Source organism: Corvus kubaryi, unplaced genomic scaffold, assembly GCF_017639235.1.
Source record: "Corvus kubaryi isolate FWS band 111438036 unplaced genomic scaffold, C.kubaryi_AGA036_p1.0 37201, whole genome shotgun sequence".
Lineage (NCBI taxonomy): Eukaryota > Metazoa > Chordata > Aves > Passeriformes > Corvidae > Corvus > Corvus kubaryi.
The window spans coordinates 253,499-273,252 of NW_024581058.1; the positions used below are offsets into that span (position 1 = coordinate 253,499).

General features: G+C 47.1%; 1 protein-coding gene across 2 annotated transcripts in view; it reads left to right on the top strand.

The window, feature by feature from the left end:
* Positions 1-19,754, top strand: part of ABTB2 (ankyrin repeat and BTB domain containing 2) — a 111,927-nt gene that overhangs the window by 66,229 nt on the left and 25,944 nt on the right. For both annotated transcript variants that reach the window (XM_042022374.1, XM_042022375.1), the window contains exons 2-3: positions 6,537-6,683; positions 9,265-9,475. In XM_042022374.1, the coding sequence (XP_041878308.1) occupies positions 6,537-6,683; positions 9,265-9,475 (358 nt within the window). The remainder of the gene's footprint in view (positions 1-6,536; positions 6,684-9,264; positions 9,476-19,754) is intronic.

The following is a 19,754-nucleotide window of genomic DNA, read 5'->3' on the forward strand; positions in this document are numbered from 1 at the left end:
CACTTCCATACAGGGAACCTGAACTGGGAATGTTGAACTGGGAATTTTGAACAGGGAGCAATGGCTCCGTGCTGGCCACTTCCATACAGGGAACCTGAACTGGGATTGTTGAACCGGGAATTTGGAACAGGGAGCGGTGGCTCCATGCTGGCCACTTCCGTACAGGGAATCTGAACTGGGAGCAATGGCTCTATGCTGGCCACTTCCACACAGGGAATTTGAACTGGGAATGTTGCACTGGGAATTTGGAGCAGGGAGCAATGGCTCTGTGCTGGCCAGTTCCACCCAGGGAATTTGAGCTGGGAGGTTTGGGTTTTGCAGAGTGCTGGTTCTGGTGCACGAGTTTCGTGGTTGCTTCTCCTCCTTTTGGCCACATTTCTCCATCTAGGAAATGGGAATGAGGACAGTCGTTGTGCTGTGTTTTTTGGCAGTCATGACAATGCAAGCCCAGGATATGTTCCCTTGTGCTCATGTTCAATTAAGTGTTTGGGGCCAGGCCAGGTTAGTGGTTGTCCAGAAGACCACAGGGATATGGAAGTGGGATTAATGACTCAGTAAATACTGACTTGGTGTTAAACCGAGGCCCTTCTCCTGCATTTATAGTCTTTTGCAAGCCCGTACATCACAGCTGGATTCAAATGGAATACACATACTTCCTACCTGCTCCCCTCCAACTTCCAGCCCAGTTCCACCATTTTCATAGGAGAATTGAGGCAAAATGTGTGGGATGAGGACAGGCACAGGGAGTTTCCTCGGAGTAAGGAGGCATTTGTGGTGACTGTCCATCAGCTCCTGCCCTTTCCCTGGTAGTGCAGAAGGAGTGGCACTGTTGCTGTAAGCTCCACTGCTTTTCCCTGCTTTTTGGACTTCCAGTTGCTGCAGTGACCTGCACCCCAGGAAAAAGGGGCAGTGGATTTTGAGAGTGCTTTATAACTCTCTTTTGGGGTATTTTAGTACTTTAGTTAAGCGCTGCCTGTTGACACTGAGCTACAGGAAGGACCAGACTTGAAGGCAACGCATCTCTGATAACATTCCTGAAGTCCAGGAAGACTGTATTTTGTTAATTTGGAGAGGATATTGTCTCTTGGAGCAGTAAGATCAGTGAATGAGAAATGAAGCAAGAAGAAATCAAGCTTGAGGGCTGTGTGACTCTGAGGTGTCCAGAAGTGTCCCCATAGGGGACATCAGCTCTTCGATGGAGAGATCCAGTGTAACACTTGCAGAAAATTTTAAAATCTCCTCCACTTGAAGCTTCTCCCTCCTCTGCTTCTGCTCCTGTTTCCAATTACAGAATTAATGTTTAATGTGGATGCAGATATAAGAAACTGTGTTTGATTTTTCTTACTGCTGACAAACTGGGCGGGATGGCTGCCTGCTTTCTAGCAGAAGCCACACTCTTTTCCTATATGTGAGCAATTAGGTGCATTGTTCCCTGATCACAAGCCTCTCTCACCATCTATAGCATGGCTGCAAGTTGATTACAGAGCCTGATGTGTTTAGATTTTGAGGGAGTTCCATCAGGAACACTTTGGTTGCTGTTTTTTGGAGGGGTTTGTTTATGTTCTGTCCAAATGATCCCATCTCATTTCATAAAATAAAGGAGGGTCGAGCTTTCCTAGCAGCGGTAGGTCAGCGAGGAGAAAAGGAGCTCCAGGAGCTGGCACGTTAATTCCTGCTGGCCCTCCGCACTCGGAACTGATTGGCAAGAGGGAGCTGCAGGGCATTGTGTGGTGTGGGAGAGCGGGGAACAGAAAACAAGGAGAGCCTTGAATGCTCCTGGCCATGAAGAATTGCAGGACTTTGTGCAAGGTGACAGCCGTCCCCATGTCATGGCCGCGTTCCAGCGCGGGACCTGCACTTGCACTTGGCCGCGGTTTCCCCTGGCTCCATTGGAATCGGTGGGATTTGGCTACTCCAGCCCAGTCAGATATCACCGCCCGCCTTCAAAACTTTGGCCTTTCACCATCTCAGTTCACAGGGATCAGCCGTTGTTCCCACCCCCTGGAATGTTTCTTGTGGAATTTATCCCAAGCCAAACACTGCAAAAGCACACTGGTGCAGGGATGCCTGCTTGGTTTCCTAATGCGTTTTTCAAGCGTACTCACAGCACTCCTGGTTTCACACATGGGGCTTTTAGGAATAATTTATAATGTATAGAGATGATTTCGAATTTTCCGAGGGCTTTCTGGTTGGTTTGGCCAAATAGATGCTTTTTTCCCTATTGTTCTGATTTGTTTTATGGAAGTGTTCAGGTATAAATGACATATTGTATTGTCCCATACATTTGTGGGGTTTATATTTTTTTAAAAAGTAGTTTATGATGTATATCCCTGTCCTAATTTTATTCCTGATTCTTTGCCTAATCTGTCGTGAACAGAGCCAGTGCATTTCTGGAATAAGGGAATCAGTACCCTGGGCAATTTCCATGAGGAATCCCAGACAGCAGAATTTGAGTGCTTTCCAGCCAAGTCTCCTTGGCCCTTTGCCACTTGTGAGTGGCCCCATCTTAACCTCTTAAGTCGTCATATAAGTGTTTGAAAGCCATCAAATGGCTGATGGGTTAATCTCTAGGAAGCTGTCTGCCAACATCAAGGGTCCAGACTGGGGAAAGCCCAGAGAAAACCATTACAACAAAGTAAAACCGATGGCAAGTCCCTTTGCATGAACGTGGCATGCAAATGGTGTGGACTGTGAAGGTGCCGTGGGTAGCTGGAAAATCAAATGTTCCAGTCTCAGGACAAAATTCAGGGAAAGGTCTGTATTTGCCTGTATCTTGAGATCAAAAGTGCAGAATTTGATGCCAGCCTCTGAATTATGAGGACATTCAGAGATGGACCTGGGGTTCCTCGCAGAAATTGTCCTGCTTGAGGAACTGGATCCAGCTTGGGGAATCACAGAATCATGGAATGGTTTGGCTTGGAAGGGACTTAAAGATCATTTAGTTCCAACCTCTCTGCCATGGGCAGGGACACCTTCCCCTATCCCAGGTTGCTCCAAGCCCTGTCCAACCTGGCCTTGAACACTCCCAGGGATGAGGCAGCCACAGCTTCTCTGGGAAACTGTGCCAAGGTCTCACCACCCTCATAGGGAAGAATTCCTTCCCAGTATCCCATCTAAACCCACCCTCCATCAGTTTAAGGCCATTCCCCTTTGTCCTGTCATTCCACACCCTTGTCCAAAGCCCCTCTCCAGCTCTCTTGGAGCCCCTAGGTTCTCCCTGGACGCTTCCCTTCTCCAGGTTGAACGTTCCCAGCTCTCCCAGCCTGTCTCCAGAGCAGAGGTGTTCCAGCATGTGCTGGAAACCACACAAGAGCTTTGCCCAGCCCCGCTCGTGGGAGCCATCACGTTACAGCCAAAGCTCTCCTCAGAACTGCTGCACCTCTTAAAGCAGAAAGATGTCCAGGAGTGTGAACAGACTTTTCCCTGGATCTTGCTCCGACTGGAAATGTTTTCAGTTGCTATTAAAAAGCATCAGATTACGGACAACAATTTCAAACTCTTTAGGCAAGCAGAATAATTTGAGTTTAAGGAACTGCTTAACTGGAACTCACCCAGTCGTGACTGCCTTTTAAGAGCGTTGGCAGCAAGTGCTTGTGAACAGGTTTCGTATTTAACTGAGGTAGAATAAACATGGCTTTATTTCCAGCTGCTGTTTCAAAGGCTATGGAAAGATCAGGAACAAATTGTTACCCAGCCATGCCTTAATCGAGAATCAGGCCATTCCAGAGATGACTTCTGAGCTCCTCCTGCTCCTGAGGTCCTAAGCCACACTCAAATTCATAGTCCCTCCTTAACTCCACCTGGGCTTCAATCCTGTTCTTAAAATCTTAATTTAAAAAAACCTGCCCAAGTGGTTCATTCCTGCACAGTAATTATGTGCTGTTTCACATTGTTGTTTCGTGGGGAAAACACACTTTGGGAAAGCCAGGAAATAAAGGCGAATATCAAACAGAGGGTGTTTTGACATGGGTTAGTTTATTTCTATTGCATTTTTGCTTATCTTGCTAGTCATGATTAAAAGCAGCGTTGCCACTAATACAAAAATGCAGGAAAGTGAATGCCAGGCAGAAACTGCCCCATGGTTTATACCATTGTAACAGCTTTTGACTGAAAATTCCATTATTTGGGAGGCAGGAGAGCAAGACCCATAGTTTGGGATATAAATAATCAGCACAAGGCAGTTGTCTGTTACCAAAAAAAGGGATTTAAAAATTATTGTTAAAGATTAAGTCCTGTTCCTAATTATCACTGGGCAAAGCTGGACTGCAGATGTCCTTGTGCCTGATTTTCTCATCTGAGGAGCAAAGAGGATGCTTTTCCAACTCTACGGAGTTACTGGAAGCGGATCAGAGAGGAAATCCTGATGAGGGTGCTGCAAGATAGAATAGTTGTGGGGTACGTTTCTACTGTGCTTCCTGCTGCCTCAGAATCAGTGTTGGGAGGTGTGTCCTCATTCCCAGCCTTGCTCGTACCTATGGAGACCTGCCAGACTTCGAATCCTTACCTCATTAGAGCCTGATTCATCCCCATCTCCGACCCCAGGGAAAATCCCCAGTGGCATCACTGGGCTTTGGTACGTGGCCAAAGTCTTGGTAAATTCCTTATTCCTCTCTGGTACGTAGAGGATGCTCCTCAGCTGTACCAAGGCAGGTGACAGCATAAATCTTGTCCCACAGCAATCTTGGATGAGTCATTTTTCCAAAGGTAAATAAATCCTCCCTGTTTTCCTTGCACCACCTGGCAAACTGTGAACTGGAAAATTGAGAAAATGTTGTTGCCTTTTGCGAGCCAAAGCGTTCTGCAAACCTTTTATTTTTAATTCCTTGTTAGAAAACAGAACCAACTGAAAGTGGCTGGCAGAGAAAATGTGCCCCATTTCTTTCCCTCTGCCGGGCTCAGCAGTGGAGCTGCCAGTTTCTGTTTTCGCCTCTGTAGAATTATGTGCCTCTATTTGAAAGTTTTGACAAATCAGGCTGTTTTCATTCTCCCTCTGCCATAAATTCAATCCATATGTCTCTAAAACATCCTTTCATAGCTTTGGCATGGAAAAGGAAGTGGCTTGGGCTCTGTATAGTGTATTTAAAGCAAAGCTCTCCTCGTTTGCATGCATGGCTTCTGGTAGCTCTTAAAGCCTCAACTTCCTAATTATTCAGGTTAAGAGGGCACTGGCAGAGTGTTCTCCATTAACTAACAGTGATGTACAGTGAAGAAGCACAACAGGATAAATCATTCCCTTATTCTCATCGTGTCCAGGAAGTTTTTGATGCAGCCCTTGGCTTTACCACCAAGCAGGATGCAAAGAGGATGTGAAAAGGGTAGGAGAGATCAATCCGGCGTAAAATCTCAAAAGAAAACATCAAGACAAAGAAACAAAGGGTCTTGCACAATGAGCTGCAGGGTTTTGTTGGGCAACAATGCACACAGCACCTCTGTGACAGGAGGTCACTGCCACAGGAGTAAAGGATCTCCACATCCCAGGCTGACCCGGGGTCGGGAGGTGAGGGTGGAAGGAAACGTGGGTTCGAGCTGAACTGTATTGCTGTGGATCAAAGTTAAAAATCAGAAATACAGGATATGCAGCAGGCTAAGAGCACAGGCAGTCATGGCTGCTCTGAGTGGCCATTGTCTGGAACTGTGGAAAGTTTGGGCCAGGAGGTGCTGCTGGAATTGCGGGATGGATCTATAATTAAAAATGGGGCAGGAACACTGGCTGAGTGACTGCAGGTGGCTTTTTGGAGTCCACCTGCCCTGTGGGTGCAGTGGTACCAGATCTACCCCAGGGTGTCACTGGACAGGGCAGGTCACTATCCCACCCCAGCCCCTGTCACATGCACCCTGCTCCCTGCCTCACACCCGCTCCAGAGGCCACATTCCCTCTTTTCTCTGTGCCACACGGAGCAATCGGTTGCTGTGCATCCACACTGCTGCGTGCAAGGAGAGGAGCTGTGTGTGGTAAAGCCGTGCAGTGTAATTACCTGTCTAATCTCTCCATCACACACAGGGGTCATTTACAGAGATGCAAACACAGGCAACCTCAGAACTCCTGGGCTTCGCTTGGCGCATCCAGAGGTGTGTGCATGCAGAGACCACAGCCTGAGCACCTGAAACTGCCTGGCAGGTTCAAAGGGCTGGCACAGCCCGTGGTTTTGTTTGCAGGGTTGCAGGGATGGGGTGGACTCCAGGCTATATTCCACATCTCTCCAGATCAGGCCCTTCTATCTGGGCATCTGCATACAGCTGTTCAGCAGCGAGCCAGTTGTTGTATAAACACGAGCAGAGGCTTCACCACAGCTTTTCATGTAGTTTTATCTCGACTGCAATTTGTTTCCAGCTCCTAAACGCTGTAGGAACATCCAGCCTTACTCCCTGGAGCCTGTTTCAGCCATTCCAGCAGTGTTCACAGCGCCGTTTGATTCCCTTTGAACTGTTCCGAAATTCCCGGAGAAAGGCGCGAGTTCTGCATCCCTCCTGGAGGGATTTGCTTTTCCACACGTGTGGGCTGATTTGTAAGAGGTCTGCTGTGTGCTCTGCCCCAGGTGTGCTGTCCCTCCCTGCCTACTTCAGCCCCTACCACGACGGCTCGGTGTGCAGCGACGGACGGGCCGACGCCTACGCCCAGCTGGAACTCCGGACCCTGGAGCAGTCCCTGCTGGCCACGTGCGTCGGGAGCATCTCGGAACTGAGTAAGTTTGGGATATAATCAACCACAGGATTCTTCCAGCAGAGCAGGAGAGCCCATCCCTCCACTGCTGAGGGCAGCAGGAGTGCTGCCGCTGTTGGCAGCGTGAGCAGCATTTAAGGTTGGGTGAGATTTAACTTTCTGGTGGTGCTGTTTATGGAAATTAGCTGGTCTCATTAGTCTGCTTTGTGTCTAATTCACCTGGAAAGGTGTAGGATGCGCCTTTTTTTGTTTTGTAGGGATGCTACTGCCAACTAAAGTTGGATGCTCTTTACAAGATGCCTCTGGAGGCTCTCCTGTGCATTTGTGGAGCACAGCAAACCTCCCTCAGATGGCAGAGAGGGTTCTCTTTGTTAGTGTTTCTGCAGTGGAAATGTCCAGGATATTCAAGGAAAAGCTTTTTGGTTACTTAAAGAGCAAAAAGCGGAGGAAAAAAAAAATCTAAGAGTACTCTGGTAACAAAAACTTGTTCAAAACCCCCCCCCCCCCCCTTTTTTTTTTTTAAAAGCTGACCAAATGAAATGTTCCATTCCTAGAGTACTCACAAAGCCCCTTTAAAGTAAACAAAAATGATTTGTGTTTTCCTGGTCTACTTTTTCCTTTGCACCGTTTCTGCTGGCATCACTTTCTCAGCCTGCACCGTCTGAATGCTAATGAATGCCAGGGCCAGTAAGGAGTTTGTGGGTTTCACCATTTATTTTGCAACCTGCCTTAATTTGAGGTTTTCAAATTCCTTTAACACACCTCTATTTATCCTGGAACACAAGAGAACATTTGTAGCGAGGGCCTGAGATTGAATACAGCTTCCTCTCTCCCTCTTCCCCCGTCCCTGCCTGGCCAGCTTGGTCAGTCCATCCAGTGAATGGGTCTCCTGATACAGTTGCCTGCTTTTTTTTAAGACGTTGCTGCCCGTTGCCAGAAGAATAGAGTGAGTGTGCAAAGGAGAAGGATCGTTATTCTGAGCTGAAAATTTGAATTCCAGATGCATTTCTGCTGTAAACCGTGCAGACTTCTGTGTTAGCACCAGCCAGCGCTGGAGGATCCGTGATGCTCTCGTAAAACGTGCGGATCCTGGAGCTACTGAAGTGGAAAGGCAGAGTTGTTAGAAGGATTTTTTTATTATTCTGAAGTGGGTCCTTAAAGCTCAATGTGCTGTACAACAAAGGAGTGGCACGGCTTTAGACTGCAAACTGAGATTTTTAATACCCTATTGGTCTGAACCACTAAAAAATGTCATGTTTAGACATACAGTAGCTTTGTGGGGCTTTCTCCTGTGTAACAGTAGAACCCCAGGGGTTCTGGCTGGAAAATTCAGCGTTGCTTTTAGATATAAATGAACAAATAATAACTTCCCAAGAATTTCAGAGGGAGGTGTTGCTAAAAGATACGTGGCACTGCTAAGCTCAGACCGCTTTCCCAGGAGCCAGCTTTGTGATGGGGCGACTATTTCGGTTCCATCCTTTCCCAGTATTGTAACTTTTGGACACAATAGAGCAATGTTTCCTGTGAGGGTTTGAGGGGAATGTAAAGCATAAAGCAGCAGAGATTCTCCCAAGGAAAAAACAGATCCTAGCTAAGTATAGTAATAATTCAGCTCACCGCTTGGTAGTCACACTACTCAGAGATGAAGCTTTTAAAGCTTTTTTGGAGTTTGTAATGCACCACAACACAAGGAGAGTAAACAGGGTTGTGCCTAAGGCAAGCTTATTGCAAAAAGACCAGCTTTGGGGTCCTTGCCCTGAGAACTTTTTAAAAATGTGCAGTCCTAACATTCTGAGTGCAACTGTGTAATCCAGGTCACCTCCTTCCAGGCCTTCTCAGGTCTACCCTGCTCCGACATAGAGGCAGCTTGGCTCGAGTTCAAAGACCAAGAGGACTGAGAAGCCCAGAGACCTCCTGGACTGAGCTTCTTACAGTGCTGAAGGACAAATTTCTGGCACAGCTTGAGACAGCCAGCATGATAAAGATTGGCTTTTTATTTAATAAGAGAGTCAGGTCTTGCCGTTCTGGAGAAACCTGCAGCTAGAGTGAGAATGGGAGCAGCAGACCCCTAAAAGAAGGGGTTTCTGTCTTGAATGTAATGTCCCTAATTTGTCTCAGGTTCCTGGGCAGCAGGGTAGAACAGCATGACCCAGTTAGAAGAAATGGGAGCAACGTCCTAACAAAAATAAGAGTGAAGGGTTGGTGCTACTGACTTTGCCCTGTGAAACTGTCGCTCCCAGGCTGGGCAGAGGACATTTTACAAAGACATCAGTAGTTTTTGCAGGCTGGTAAAAAAACTTGGTATTTGTGGGTGGAAAGAGGAGAAAACCAGCAGTAACCCGGCAAACTCACTGCAAAGAACGCATGGTAACTGGGAAGTGTTTAATTTCACGTTTTCTAACTGGTAACTTGGTCTTTGAAAGCAAGTGCTGTGGAGTGCCAGCCTGAGGGACAGGACACCCTTCTGCCTTCGTGGAGGAGGTTCTGTGCACACAGCAAACATTCCTCTGGGCTGTGAGAGTTTTGACTTGTTCAAAAAGTGTGATTAAAAGCACTGTAAAGAGATGATTTTGTATTTTCTCTGTGTGTGTGTGTGTGTGCAGGTGATTTGGTCTCGCGAGCCATGCACCACATGCAGTGCCTGAACACCATCCGGCCCGGCATGAGCCCTGTCCGGCAGACCCGGCAGCAGCAGCCCATCTCCTGGTCCCCTGACGCCCTCCACACCCTCTACTACTTCCTACGCTGTCCCCAGATGGAATCCATGGAGAATCCCAACCTGGACCCTCCGAGGATGACGCTGAGCAATGAGCGGTAGGTCGGTGAGCTGGGAGCGGGGCCGGAGCAGGCTGAAAGGGCTCCTTTGGTTGGGTTTCCAGGGCAGTTTTGTGGGATGCTACCTATGAGGCATCAGTTATTCCTGCAGCCAGGCCAGATTAGGTTGTCAGCCCTGCCAAGTTTGTGAAGCCTTGGAATTGGAGCTGGAAAGTGAGCTGTTTTTTTCGTGCAATCTTTCCGAGCGAGGCATAAGGCTGCGTGCTGCCAACAGGGCTTGTCTGGAGACCTTGCCAAAAGTACATGTGGTTGCCTAAAGCAGGAAAGGCCTTCCCAAAGAAAATGTTACCTCCTGAACGGCGCCAGTTAACAGTTGTCAGAGTTCTGGGGAAGAGCAACGCTGTTCGTTGTGGGGAGGGTTCAGGGGATTTATGGACATCCTGCTTAAGGATTGCTTCAGTTGATGCTGTGTGTCTGGAGTAGAAGGAGATTTCTGTAGGAAGCCAGGAAGTAACCAGGGAAGGCAGTGGGTCTCCTGCCTTCTGCCAGCTTCGTAACCAACTCTCAAAGTAGGGCCATTATTACAGCGGTCAGAAATTTTCCAGTGGGATGTTTTTTCTCTTGGAAGCCTCCCTGGTTTCCTTCCTGCCCAGCTCCTTGGCAGGCTGCCTGACAGGCTGGTGGCACAGGAGAGCTGAGGAACCCTCAGAGCTGAGTTCCTGGACAGGTCAGGCAGCTGCTGCTCCCCAGTTGCCTTCTGCAGGGAGATCCAGGCCACTCCAGACTTGTTTCCCCACTTTCCAAGTGCACATCCAAGTTTCTGTTTATTTCAGAAATCTTAAATGGGAAGTTCTGGTTTCTGGTTATCCATTATTTATTTTAGCTTGCTTTTTGGATGTCTTTTTAGCCTGCTGGACATCAGGGTGAGGGAAGGCTCTATCCTGGCCTTTCCCAAAAGCAGCCCTTGGTTGGGGGGTTTCCCAGTGCATTGGTGTGTTGAGGCCATACTCACAAAACTAAAAAGCAAAGTGCTTGCTGGACAGGTGAGGGAAAGGAGAGCATCTCTGCAGCTTTCTAAATAACATGGTTTCTTCTTCCCACCTTTGGCTTTACTGTACTCAGCCCCAGCTTCTGAAATCGGTATGAAATGGTAGTACAATAATAAAATAACAAAAATAATTAATTACAAAATTAAAAAAGGTTGTCTTTCTGTTTGATCCTCCCCTGAAATCTTTCCAAAAAGAGCAGAACTCTCCAAAGAGAGGGAACTGATGTACACATATGAAGAATCAAAAGGAGTTAACTTGAATAAAATAGGAATAGAAAGGACCATGGCTGCTGGTAGCTCAGTTATTTGGGCTCACTAACCTTAATCAAGGTTACCCCTACCCTAGCGCAAGGCTGTTTATTTTGCACACTGTGCAGAAAAAAGAGTTTTCCTGAGGCCAGGTTGTGTAAAGTCGTGCCACTGGTTCCCACAGTGGCACAGCTGAGGCTGCTGAACAGCTCATACCAGAAATGTAGATTAGGCTTTCTATTTTGTGTTCTTTTCAGTGCTCTCAGTGTAATGATGTTACTGCAGCTACGTGTTTTATACACTGGGGATAACAAATGAGTTAAATCAGGAGAGCAGTTATCTCTCCAATTGCTCCCAAACAATGCTCTTCACATGGTTCACCGGAGTTTTTTTGGAATGCAGGCTGCAGCTCTATTCTGTTTTGAAATCCGCACTAGATCCTACAACAGCTGGGGTAAGGGAAATTTCTGCCATTTTTTTCTGACCAGTACTTAGCTGTAAAGGAAATTAAAGAGGATATATTAAAATGGAGCAAAAACTGACATTAAGGGAAAAAAAAAAAAGAAAAAAACAACGTGAGCACTTAAAGGACTGGCTTTGAAAAATTTATGGAAGCTGGAAATGAAATTAATACTGCCCATCCAGCCCTGCCTTTGGGTTGCTCCAGGATGTGTTTGTCCGTGCCTCACTGTCCCGAGCTCTGGGCACGTGTCTTGCAGGGGCAGTGGGATGAGTGCTGCTGGCAGCACTTGGCAGAGGAGGTGCTTTGCTCTCTCCTGGCTGAGGAGGAGAGGCAGCCGCGGCTGGTGCAAGACGCCGGACTCGTGGCGTGAGAGACGAGGGCACTGATTCACCTAATGTGACTTGGCAAGGCTGTGCAGCCCCGTTCTTTTATTCCTCCCTGAGCTGTGCTAAATCAGCTGCAAACTGGGCACTGCTCTTTGGTGTGTGTGTGTGTGTGTGCTCACTTTCTGGAATAGACGTGTTCCGTGCACTGCAGTCCCAGCTCGCTTTCTGCTGGGAAAATCCCGGTCACAGGCAAGGACAATAACGCTGACCTGTTCTGCCTTTGCTCGTGCCTCAGTCCCCACCCTCCTGCCTAAATCTGTAAATCTATTGATCTGAAATGGAGCAAAGAGAGGAGGGGGTGGCTGTTAGAGCTGCAGACTTGGAAAAATCTGATTTTTGGGAAGGTCCACGAGCCACACAGAGTCAGTGGAAGGAGCTGCAGTTGTTCATCCACAGGCCTGGCAATCTGCTGTTCGTTCTGGCTCCCCATGTGTCACACTGCGCTGCAGACTGCTGTGAAAACCATAGCACTGTGGGGTCTGGGAGGTCTTCCCTTCAGCATGAAGGCAAGCCTAGGATTCAGTTCTGGAGCCATGCCCTAATGGAGGCTGTCACGTGCCGTGAAGGGCTTTTAAAAGCCTGGCTGAGCTTCTGAGCTTACCCTGCAGCAAACTGCAGAAGGTATGAAAGCAGACAGGCACACTTGCAGGTTTGAGGCAGCCCGGTGAACAGAGCCAGTTTCAACCCACACGAGTGGGTTTTCATCCAGGCTGAACACCTTGGCAAAAGACCTGAGGGGGAGGAAGCTGGAGAGTGCTGCAGCATGGAGTCATGGAGGATGGAGTCATCTCTAGAGCTCTCTGGAGTATGTGGATGGTGTGGGATATCCCATAGGCTGAAACTCTGCAGAGTTTGTGGCTTGGTGATGTTTGCTTCTGGCACCTTCAGGTGAAGGCGTTGAAGCAGGAGGAGGAGAAGAGGCAGAATTAGAAAGCACTCGGATATCTCAGGCAAAACATGCAGCATTTCCAAAGTGAATGCAGCTGCTCGCTGTGCAACCGAGCCATGGCCCACTTGGAACCCCAGAATGACCTTGTTTGCTGCACAGACAACAAACCATCTGCTGTTTGGGGTCAAACAGGACACCTGAGGAAGCGTTTTGCAAACACAGAGTGCCACTTGTGCAATATTTTGGTGAAGGAATTAGACCCTGAGGTGAGCACAAGCTCAGTGAGGATACACCTGAGTGCCCAGAGGCTCGGAGGTTTTCCGTGTCAGCAGAGCTCTGTCTGTGCTGCTGCGAAAAAGGGCTCTGCTGGGCAATAAGAGACTTTTATTTTCTCTGAGATCCTAGTCCATGTTGGGGGTCAGATGATGTGTTTTTGGACCAGACACGTGGCACTCCTGCTTTCTTCACTCTGTTCCTGCTCTGGGATTTCTCCCGTTGCTTCCATCAGGCTGGCCGAGCTTGGGAGCACTCCTGCAGCATGAGCTCATGTCCCAGAGCTGTTTGCTGGGGTTGTTTGGGATACTGTGACTTGAGAAGAGCCATTCAAAGGTGGAAACGAAGTTCCTTTCTCCTTTTTCACTTTTCCCCAAGTGGGATATAAAGCCTTTGTTTTATTTTTAGTGGTGTGTCAAGGCAGGAATGCTCTGGCAGTGATGCATATCTTGGGGAGTATTTGTCAGCTCCCACAGAGCCCAAATCGAGGTCAATATTTAGGCTCATTTTACTGCTGAATGGACTGCTCTGCCCTGGGTTAATTACTTGGCCAGGATAGTGGTCCAGCCTTTAAGCTGGGAATAGACACCACTGACTGCCCTCATCCTGTCTCCCTTTGGTTATCATGTGCCTTCAGCATTTATTGTTGGAAAGTCAGCGTGATCTAATACCTAAGAACAGGCAAAAAAGTTGGATCCTGCTTCCTTGTGCAGCTGTGGGTTTGGGTAAGCTGGGCTTCCTCCCCTTCTAGCTGCCCTGTTAAAAAACCTCTAAATTTTTATCTGTTGTTGGTCCTGTTGGTCTGTAGAACATTCTGGAGCTAATTCTAGGCTTGTCCATCAGGGCCTATGGTTCCAGCCATGTCAGGCCTTTCCAAGCTGTCCACGTTGCAGCAGTGCCAAGTTTTACATGTTGTCTGAGTTGGCTGGTGCATTATTTTATTCCAAACATCAGGGAGTATAAAACAATTTACATCAGCAGAAGCCCACAGCCTGTACCCGTCTTGAGCCTGTCAGTGAAAATCCAGCAAAACGCCGGGGAAATTCCAGAGCTGATGGAGGATTTGTCAGCTGCCAGCAGTGAAGTTTTGGGGCTTGCCAATTTAAAGGGAACTCGCAGCTCTTCAGCTGGAAAACTGCAAGAAGCCAACTACGGGGGCCACCTCGTAAGAAAGAGAGAAAGCTTCGTTCTGTTTGCCATGTGCAGGCTCCAGATTTGCTGCTTGTAAACAAACCTGGGCTCACTCAGTTTCTCCCTTGTCACAGAAAATCCTTCAGGAAGGCTGCTGCTCATCTTGCTTTCAGCTCCGTGGCTGCTCTTACCTACCAGGCTCAAAAGCGACCTGAATTCATTTTCTGCTTCCAACAGGAGTCCTCCCATTCCATCTGTTACCCCTCATGATCCAGAGCCAAAGGATAAACATGCAAACCAGGTTTTTCAGGAGGGTCAGGCAGGAAAAAAGGACTCCTCTGTGCCACACTAGCTGGGCAGAAGAGGAAGGAGCTGAACTGCCCATTTGGGTTTTCCCTGTGGAGTATTCCCAGCAATGCCTGCTCTGAGAAGTTATTTATTGGGAAAGGGTGAAAAATGCATCTGATTCTGAAGGAAGATGTATCAGTGCTACAGAAGGAAAGATTGTAGCCTTTCCATGCTGTTTTTCAGCACCATTTGCTCAAATGCTCTCTTCTGCCAACATCTGAGCTATTGATTTAAATCATCAGTGGCTGCAACACTTTGTAGTTTTTGTCCTGTGTGTAATCTAAGCTTAACTTTGTCTGGAACAGAAAGCAGAGTTGGGTCGAAGTTAATTCTTCCTGATACAGTGTCAAAATCCTGCCCAAGCGGGATTGATTGGTGGATTGATTGATTGATTTGCAGTGGTCAGTGCATAAAGAGCCCCTGTGCCATGGCTGTTTCTGAATCCCCAGGGACCATCCAGTGGTCTCCTCATCGTATGTCCTAAATTTCATGTTTTGAAGAAGCATGGCTTTGATCTTACTTTGTTCCTTTTTACTTGATGATTTCTAGGTGCATCATTAGAAATAATTAGAGCCTCCAGCTCCTTCGCTCATGGTTCACTGGGTTCTTCCCCTGTGTTCAGAAAATGCCTGGCACAACTAAATTCTGGAATTGCTTGAGACAGGAGTGCTTTGGTCACATGGATCACATTTATGGAAAGATACCAGTTCAGAATAAAGAGAATATTAACAGCCCAGTTACTAATGGGAATTGTCTCCAAAAAGTCCTGCTTGGCATAGCATGGGCATCCAACTGGCAGGAAAGGAAGGAAAATCAGGAATAACCTGCAGATCCTGCTGCTGAGACCTGTGTTTGCTTGAGCTGCATCCTCAATATCCCTGAGAGAAATCCCTACTTTCAGAGCTGGTTGAGGCTTTTCAGGACAAATCTCTTCTCCAGATGGATCTTTCCAGACTCTCACTGATCTGTCATGAGGCTTTTTTCCCCTCTGTTCCTTTTAACTGCAGGTTTATGGAATTTTATTAAGTGCAATAGCTACATCATTGCCTGTCTTTTAGATTTATCTGTGGCCTAGTCTTTCCTAATTCCAATTTAATGTATTTATGTCTGAATTCTTTTATTTTACAGCCATACCCTATTGTTTCCATGCAGTATCAGGAGCAGAACTTGATACACTTAGTTCCTTTGAAAAGGTCTGCAATAAAACAAGTTCTGGGGTCTCTTGTCCGAGAGGTCTGAGTATCTTTCCATCCCGTCTGCAGCTGCCTCGCCACGCAAAAATAGGTATACAGGAGTAATAAAAGTAGACCCTGATCCAGTCATTTGCCTTGAGAGAGCAAAATGCTGTGATCATGCAGAATTTAACAGCACTTAAATCCACTCAGAGTATTCCTGAAGTCAACAGAAAGATGTGTCCACATATTCCAGCCCCATCCCCATGCCACAGCCCATCGATTTTATTTTTTCCCCCAGAGCTGTTTGGAAAGGAATATAGTGATTAAATAGGGGGAAAGAGAAGGAAGCCTTACATTGAACTGTGCCATTAGGGCATTGCTTGTGCAGACAGGGCCCATAAAAACGTGCCCCCCTTTTAAAAGGGAAAAAAAAGCTATTTGCTATCCATGAAAGCTTAGTCTGGTGGATTTATTGGGAGAATAAAAAGGTTATAAACAGGTAAGATCAACTTCCTTGACCAACACAGGGGGAGAGGCTGTTGCCCTGCATTTTTCTGACTTTCACCAGTTAATGTCAGCCTTAATTGTGATTTTGAGGTGTTCATTCACAAGGAGAGGGCATGAACAGCTCTATTTCAGAGGCCAGTAAGCTGCAACCCACATGTACCTATTGACTGAAATTAACCGTTCAGTGGCAGTGCTGTTCCTGGCCTTAGGCTGGATCATTTGTTTGCTGAACCCACACTAAACAGTTGCAATATATGGAATATATTCCACAATCTTGAGATCTGAGAACATCTAAAAAGAGGAGCCACTAGCTTTAGCACATTTATGATGAGCAGCTTTCACCTTCCTGCTGTTTATGGGACATCTCAGCACATATTCAGCAGTTAACTTCTAGATCAAAACAACAAAAAAATGACATTTTGAGAGAGTCAGAGCCCATGGAAGTGGCACTCCAGCATAGGTGCTCCTGGTATTTTAAGCAGAAGGCTGAAGAGAGAGCCAGGATGAAGTGTTCATGGAATATTAAGGGGAAGGGAATTAGAACAAGTCTGGCTAAAGGCAGTAGGTGACAAACACCCGTTACGCTTCCATTCCTGGAATACTCCTGCCTGTGCCTGGCATCACCTCTTGAGGTATTTTTACGTCTCATCACTGTTTTTTTGATTGTTCATTTCTTTCTAGCTCAAAGACTGCAGAACTACAGTGCGAGCGATGACCTTGGCAGTGGTGAAGGGAATTAATTGCAAACCCTGAGGATCAAATCCATCCAAGTGTAACTGCTGAAGCTGGCAGTGCTCTCCACTCTCAATTAGATACTTTCCCCCTTCTCTTTTATGTTGTTTGTATAAACAAACACTGCTCAATTTTACTTTTTTTTCCCCAACTCTACATATCTCACACCTGGGGCAGACCAGCCTTTCTTCCACGTTGCTGGCTGTTAGCAATTTGTAGTGTTATTGTAGTGCTTCCAGAGGAGCCCCCCCTGCATCTTCTGATCTTTCTGGTTTGGGGCAGGGGTGTGGTACAAACACAGATTATATAAATTCTCTGCAAAATTGTGAGGAGGAGAAGAATCTCAGTGCGTATGAAATGGAGCAGCACAGAGCAGACTACTAGCAAGGAGACAGGGGGAATATTACAGGTGCAAAAGAGCAAAAAAATTTGATGATAAAAGCTGTGTGAGAAGCTGTGGGGCAAAAAGTCAGGGTTTTGGGCTGTCTTGAGACCTTGCTGCTGGATTTTTCATGGTTTGAGATGTCTCAGATGTCACTGGTACAGGTGGGACAGGACACCTGAAAAATCACCCATTTTGTGTGCTCAGCTGACCCTGGTTTTGAGCAGGGGGTTTGGAATGAATGATCTCCAAAATTGCCTTCCAACTTCACCTGTGCTGTGGTTCTAATTTCAGTATTTGCCCTCAGAGTTGCTTAACATCTCTCCACCTGGTGATTTCCCACTTGACAGAAATCAATACCTTGTTCCCTGGAACTGGTTCTTCAGCAGGCAGTGGTTGGTCCTCACCACCTCCCTGGAGAAGTGTGAGGTGTCTGACTGTCTTTGTCCTGTCAGTTACAAAACATTTGTTTGAAAAACACCATTTTCTGCTCTTACAGTGATTTTTACCCCGGTGCTGGGTGGGAATCCCCAGAAAGGCCATCACTGACCAAAGCCACTGCTGGTCCCTGTTTGTAAAAGAGTTTGAAAAGTGGAGAGGTACTCTCTGGCTGTCTCGTTCAGCAGTGAAGAGCCAACAGGCACTGTGTGTGTGTGTGAGTTTGTGTGTGCTACCACCCTGCAATTACAGCTCCAGTAATTACTGTAACTGCTGCAGAGATGCCCACGTTGAGTTCTTGGCTTCTGCTCTTGAGTTTTTCCATCTGCTCAGATAAAAAAGAAGGTGCAAGGAGGTGGGAGCCTGGCAACTTGGCTGCCTGGAGTCTCTGGGCTGGTGCAGCCAGGAATCTCCAGTGCCTGTGGGCAGCCTGGGCCGTGAGTTGTTTGTTGTTTGCTCTTCACGATGAGCAGCAAACCAGCATTAAAATGGAAAGGCAAATAATCCAGGGAGGCCTAAACCAAAGCTGTTAAAGCGTTATAGAAGCACAGGAATGAGTAAGGCAAAGTCCTCTGGCTTCTTTTTCTACCTTTTTCCACCTTTTAGACAGTGCCTATGGGAATAGTAGAGGACTGTCTGAGAGTCTGCATCTCTGTGCTTGACTCTTGCAGGTTTGCTGTCTTTCCTGTCTCTGTCTTTCCTAGACACAGATCCTTAAGGACAGGCTCCTGATACCAGCAGAGTGCTCTTGTGACTGATACAACGAAAAATCAGTAATTCTGGGGATGAAAAGTTCTGGGCACCGTGCAAAGAACAGTGATGGTAACAAGCCAACGAGTTTCTCCTTTGTCAGTAATTGCTGTTTCCAATTGAAGTTAATATTGTTTCCTATTGGACTAAATTGCAGCCCTTCCCTTGCAGAACTTGCCTGTTTCCTGAGGAAGGAGTGAGCCAGTGCTTTAACAAAGGCCACACTAAATAAATACAATGCTGAGCCTTTGCTGTGCAGCAGCCAGGGCTCGCAGGTTGTTGAGGGTTTTGCTGTTATTGTTCCTGACATCTTTGTAACACATTGCTGAGAGCAAAGCTACACTGTAGAGTAAATAATTCTGGGTATAATTTATGATAATGGCAACAATCATTCTCTCTCTCTGACCTCGTGGAGATTAGACCTAAGCTTTCCCTGGGGTAATCCTAGGTTGGTGTGTCTCTGCTTGGTTTCCTTTTTCGAGGCAGTTTGCACTTCCCTGTCCCATCCCTGTGCTGCCCTGACCTCGTGGTCACTTACAGAGCTCAACTGCACCATTTTAATCACACGGTTTTTACAGCAGCTGCTGAACTGTGAGTTTTAAAAAGCACCTCTGCTCTGCAAGACAAATCCTATTCAAATGAGCTGCGTGTCTGAGCTGATTCAGCCCTGGTTTTAGATTCTTCTGGGGCTGAAGCACCTGGTGTTGGTCCCATGGGTGCTGGTCTAACGTGTTGGCTGAGAGAGGAGGGACCAGGCTGTGCTTTGCTGGTGATGCTGCTGGAAGGGGCACTTCAGCCTGGAATCGAATGAGTTCCACTGGAGAGTTTGTACCTGCAGGTCTCTCTTCCTGGGAAAGATTGGAAAGTCTGTCATAATGGCTAGAGAGTAGAAGGGGGATGCAGAAGGTGGAGGGTTTTATTCCAAGGCTTGCTGGAAAACTCTCTGCTGCTGGAAGGAATTTGGTTAAGGATTCCTGACCCCTTTGGCTTCGTTCAGAAATGGAAAAGATCCTTCCAGAGAAACAGGGGGCTCTTGTGAGACAGGTGCTGCAGGACTGGGGACCTTTTCAGTGGGAAAGGATGAGTTGTCTGGGATGCAGTTCCAGAAGGTGGTCTAAGAGGAATAGTTGAGAGGAATGGGAACATGTTAGCATGAAATTATAGCAGGGCTAATATAACCTGCTCAGAACTTAGCTGCTTGTAATTACCCTGCTCCCAGCAGCCAGACTGAGTGATTAAGAGTTCCCTCTGTCAGCTCTGCACTGTGCCAGGTAGCCAGTGCTCAGTTCCCTGTTGGGGCTGCCAAAATTCTTGAGGAAGGATCTCTCTGAAGAGTTGGTGCAGTGGAACATCACAGAAACATATGTGCCTTAAGTGACTTTCCATCTGGGCATCCCATTTTTCCTTGTACAAGAAGTTATGATAGTGTAATTAACACACTTTGGGGCCACTTTTGTTCTGCTGAACTGTCTGTGCTGAGACACTCAAGATACCTAAAGACAAGTGGCCAAACTGGCTTAATCTGAGAGCACAGTTTGCCCCAGTGT